This window comes from Alligator mississippiensis, chromosome 2, assembly GCF_030867095.1.
Source record: "Alligator mississippiensis isolate rAllMis1 chromosome 2, rAllMis1, whole genome shotgun sequence".
Classification (NCBI taxonomy): Eukaryota; Metazoa; Chordata; order Crocodylia; family Alligatoridae; genus Alligator; species Alligator mississippiensis.
In genome coordinates this window covers 202,018,093-202,023,065 of record NC_081825.1, presented here as the reverse complement: position 1 = coordinate 202,023,065, position 4,973 = coordinate 202,018,093, and the positions used below count along the sequence as shown (strand labels likewise).

Here is a 4,973-nt window from a genome sequence, read left to right as displayed (position 1 = left end):
GTGGGCATCATGGATGTACAGAAGTATTTCAAAGTACTTAAAAATATCTTTTCAATGAGATAGAAATGAATAATAAATCATAACTGTAATATTTTGCAACTAGTGATGCTTTGCATCCAAAGATGTTAAGAGTTAGGTTAGTATTATTACCACATGATAAATGGGGAAATTGAAGCTCACAGAAGGTACTAGACTTGCCAAAGTCACTGGCAAAATTAAGAATAGAAGTCAGTTCTTCACAATCCTAAATCCCTTATTCTAGTCATTACACATGAAAAACATTTCTCAGTCACTTTCTCAATATGCCTGCCTTTAAAACTTTGCCCTATGTTACCCAAATTGCTCCCTTTGCTTAATTAGTTGGAAATTATTTGAAACAGATTCATCAATTTTTGTCTTTCTTTCTGTCTTACAGCTAACATGATTTCTATTAAAGATATGACCAAGATTGCTATCATTTTATATGCAATTTGTTTCTTTACAAAGTCTGATGGAAGATCAGTGACGTAAGTATATAGTCATACATTTTTGAGCTTGGAGATGTTTTTAGCAACATACTTTATTTTCATGGTATTGATCAATTACATAAATACAATTATAATCCAAATAAATGATGGCAGTACCCAATACTTACACAATACAGACTAGACTGTTTCAAACTTCTGAGCCTCCTCACACTAATAAATCTGCTACTAATTAAATCATCATTTTTCGTTGTGCCAGATAACAACATCCCTTATTGAGTAAAAGGCCAGGTTCTGCAGCTGCATCTTGCACTGCATTGTATCCCAAAAGTTTCCAATCCAGGGCTTTGATAGAGATCAAGAATTCAGGGGAGGACCATTAAGAGGCTGTTCCGTTGTTATTCTTTCCTACAGGAAGCGGTCAGTGAGTGAGATGCAACTGATGCACAACCTGGGGGAACACCTGCATACTGTGGAGAGACAGGACTGGCTTCAGTTAAAACTGCAAGATGTGCACAGTGCACCTGAAGCGCTGGTGGATGGTAGGCCCCGAAAGAAGGATGATGTCCTGGGAGAGGTCCGAAGACGGAGGCTCCTCCCTGAGCACCTGCGGGCAGCCGTGCAAAAGAAACCCATTGATTTGGACAACGCTTATATGGATGTACTCTTCAAAACTAAATCACAGTGAAAACAGCCATAGCATTGTGTCTGTCCAAGCAAACTCTTGTCTGTAAGTCACTGAGTAAACAGGGCATTTTATTCTTATTTATTTGAATTACAGTAAAGCCTAGAGGCCCCAGGCAAGACTGCAACTCCACTGAGCAACGTAGTGCACAAACATATATCAAGAGATGTTCATAGCTTGCTCATCTCCACTGCTGCTAATTTCTGAATTTCTCTTCAATTGTGTCTCTTTTATTTTCAACATTTAATCCTTATATTTGAAAAAGACAAGCAAGCAATGAGTTGAAATATAAACAGTTCTAAAAAAGGCGAGGCTAAAAAAATAATTTAGGGCAGGATTCTGCAACTCTTACATGGAAAGTGTCTTATCTGAGGGGAATCACTGAGTCTACCCAGAGCGTATAGGTAGCTAATCAACATGACAAAAGGTGGCACACTATCTCCATAATAAATAGGGCACTAATTTTGTCAAGGCTTAAATACAGGCCTACCTTGGTGCACGTTGAGCTGTCACGTTGACGTCTCTACTCATAGGGCATAAATTAATCCAAAAATTGGTAAAGGTTAGTTACACATAAAAATAAAACAGAGCTTTAAGTTTAAAAATAGCAAAAACAAAATACACTATAAAGATAGGAAAACCAAAACAGTTTAATAATTAAAATAGGAAGGGCTAAAATTAAAACTAACTCCATAAACAGCAAGAGAGATAAGTTTTAAATAAAATTAAAATATTGAAGTGACAGTAAAAGATAACAGGCTAAGAGTAACAGCATACACCAAACAGGCAGAGGTGATGGCATGACTCTAAGCATGGGGCTAAGTAAATAAAAATGGAGATTGTTATGGATCAAATAATAATTAATAATCAAATAATTCAAATTAAAACAAATACCTTATAACATATCTTTTTTCCCTCATCTAGCGTGTTCATTATCTCTACAATTTCTGTATGCCATCTTAGACTCCACACATGACTAATTTATGTATGTGAGACCTGCAACTCTCAGAACCAAAGTGCATGTGTAGGTAGTAGGTATTAACAGGAATATGATATTTGATTGTCAAATTGCTGGGGCAGGAACCATTTGCTTGTGGAAACCATTCTCATACTGTATCAAGGAAGCTGAGACCTAAACAGGATTAAAAAAAAGATTGGATATTCATCTGGATTGCAGGAAAGCCCACAATTATATTAGGGCAGTGGTGTCAACAATACAGACTGTGGGCTGCATTTGAATGGGTCATGTGGCCCACAGGAGTTCTTGTGAGCTGGATGATCCACCTCCATGGTCTGATTTGGCCTGTGGGGCCTATGGCTGGAACTGCTGCATCAGTGTAGCTATGGAACCCAAAGAATTAACATTATTTTTTCCACCTTCTACCCTGATACTGAATTTAAGGTTTATAGTTAATGTTGGTGACTAAAATCACCAACAGCAGAGGAAGTGGTGGCCATGTTAACTCTTGGGTTCTGGAGCTGCGCCCATACAGCAGCTTTGCTGCTGCCATCACTCACAGATCATCGGGCCCATGAGAAGCCCCACAGGGATCAAACCCACAGGGACCGAATTACTTTTGACACCCATGCTTTAGGCAAAAGATTAAACAAGAAGTAATGGACAAATATCTAAATCTAGAGAGTTTTAAAAGGAACAGAAGGCTTCCTGTGGTGGAGCAAAAACCCACTTCTGAGTAATAGGGCTTAGGAAGAAACTTTATCTGGGGGTAATTTATTTTTATAATTGTCTGTTGCAGTTTCTTGTATCTTTCTCCAAAGCATGTCATACTGCCTACTGTCAGAGCCAGGTACTGGACTAGATCAACCATTAGGTAGTAGGCATAGCCATGCCGGCTTAGAGCATGTTTCCATGTCACATTGAGTTATCTGCATGATTCCCAGCACACTTGGGGAAACCCAGTGAGCAAATAAAAATAAGTAAAAATATACATTCAATCTACTGGGGATCTAGAAATGTACTCAAAACTAGTGAACCACAGTTCATTATCTTGACTATCCCTTTACTAAAGTAAAGGCCCTGATGCTTCAAAGAGATGATGCACTAGTGCTGCCTCCCTGCACTAGCACAAAGCCCCATTACAGTGAAGGGGTCTCTTATGTTTATGTAGGATTTCATGATACTCATCTATTTGTAGGATCAGGGCCTTAAAGTGCACTTTCTATTTATTCTTTTATTGGATGTTTGTGCATAACTTAAAGGAATAAAACTGCATTTTTGTACTTATGTCTCGCTTATGTATTACAAATAAAATGGACCAAAAGCTCTTGGATGTTAATTTAAAGCACAATTAACTCTGATTTTCCTGTCAGTGTTTATATTGGTGTAATTTAAATTTTTGGGTAAAATTTTTGAACTATTGTATGTTAACCCAAAACAGCAATATATTTACAGCAAACGATTATGGGTGCTTTTATTTCTGTTTATGCATAATATTTTGTATCTTTCCTATATACAAAATTCCGTTTGCAGCTACCTTCAAAGCTGTCCACAGTAAAACCAGTTATGTTACCTCAACATAAAGTAGACACCTACAGAGCAAGGACTATCAGATCTTGCATCTTCAAAAATGCAAACTTCTGCTACTGCAGCTAAGAAAGGAACTAGGTTTGCTAAAGGAGTACCTTTGGGGTTTTTTTTTCTCTAAACTTCAGCCATCCAATAGAAGAAACACACTCACACAAATATTAAAACATTCTGTACACTTGGAAAACTACCCATTGCTGACAAAGTGTTTCAGCAATGCAGGCATAAATAGTACTGCCAAATCTGATTTGGCTTAAAGTATATCCAAGGACAAAGTATATTCAGCACCATTGCATTTATTCTTAAAACCTTGGTAGCTTTGCTTAAATACAACTCTTCACAGGGACTTTGTAAAGGATGGTAAATTGACAGCAGGCTGACACATTGCATTTGTTGCTGAAAAAGTGCAAAGCAACACACACTGGAAGGAGTAACTTGACTTACATATTGTGGGATTCAGGAAATGGACTTGGGTATCATTGTGGACAGCTTGGTGGAAACCTCTTCTCAATGTGCAGCAGCAGCCAAAGCTACAATCAAATTGGGATGGGGTAAAACATTGAAAATATTTGTATGCTACTATAAAAAAAAATCAAGGGTGTGAAACATATGGCCCAGTGGCCAGATACATTGCCTGGCCTCAGTGCTTGCTCTGTGTCTGAGTTGACCCACATGCACCAGCCTGGCCTCACAGACAGGGCCCAGGACATGTGCTGTACACTGCTGCTCTGGGATCTGCGCTGAATGTGGTGTCCTCTGGCCCCACACTAGTGTGGGATGCGCTGGATGCAGCATGGGCCCTGGGCCAGCTGAAGTAAGTGTCATGTGCGGTGCAGATCCCAGAGCACCTGGAATGACTGCTGCATGTGGTGGATCTGGCATGTAGGGAGGTGTAAGAAGGGCGGGGAGGGTCTGTGGACCCAATCCAGGCCACAGACCAGTCCATTATGACTCATCTGGCCTGCAAAGCCAGATGAATTTTACACTCCTGATATAAATCAATGAAGTATCCTTGGCTGGCATGCTGTATGCAGTTGTGGTCATCCTTTTTCAAAAAGGAGGAATAGAGGGAGGTTCTAAATTATGTGGGGAGAAAGTTAAATAACAGTGAGAAGCTCTTGTATGTTGAGAAACTGAAATGATAGGGAATGTTTAAGAAGACAGCAAATAGAAAGGGACATGACAAAGATATACAAAGCAAGGAATAAACACTTCTCTTTTCCCTTTATGTAATAAAAGAACTGGGAAACATTAAATTACATTGAAATGCAGTAAGTTT

General features: G+C 38.9%; 1 protein-coding gene across 1 annotated transcript; it reads left to right on the top strand.

The window, feature by feature from the left end:
• Nucleotides 1-420: 420 nt before the first annotated feature.
• On the top strand, nucleotides 421-1,152 carry PTH (parathyroid hormone). The gene is made up of 2 exons (XM_019476663.1): nucleotides 421-506; nucleotides 879-1,152. Exons 1-2 carry the CDS (start codon nucleotides 421-423, stop codon nucleotides 1,150-1,152), a joined length of 360 nt encoding a protein of 119 aa, XP_019332208.1.
• Nucleotides 1,153-4,973: the final 3,821 nt, after the last annotated feature.

What these genes read in the sequence shown, in the direction of transcription:
- PTH (XM_019476663.1), top strand. Translation starts at nt 421, where the DNA reads ATGATTTCTATTAAAGATATGACCAAGATTGCTATCATTTTATATGCA. An exon ending in TCTGATGGAAGATCAGTGAC is followed by an intron (nt 507 to 878) that starts GTAAGTATATAG and finishes TCTTTCCTACAG; the next exon opens with GAAGCGGTCAGTGAGTGAGA.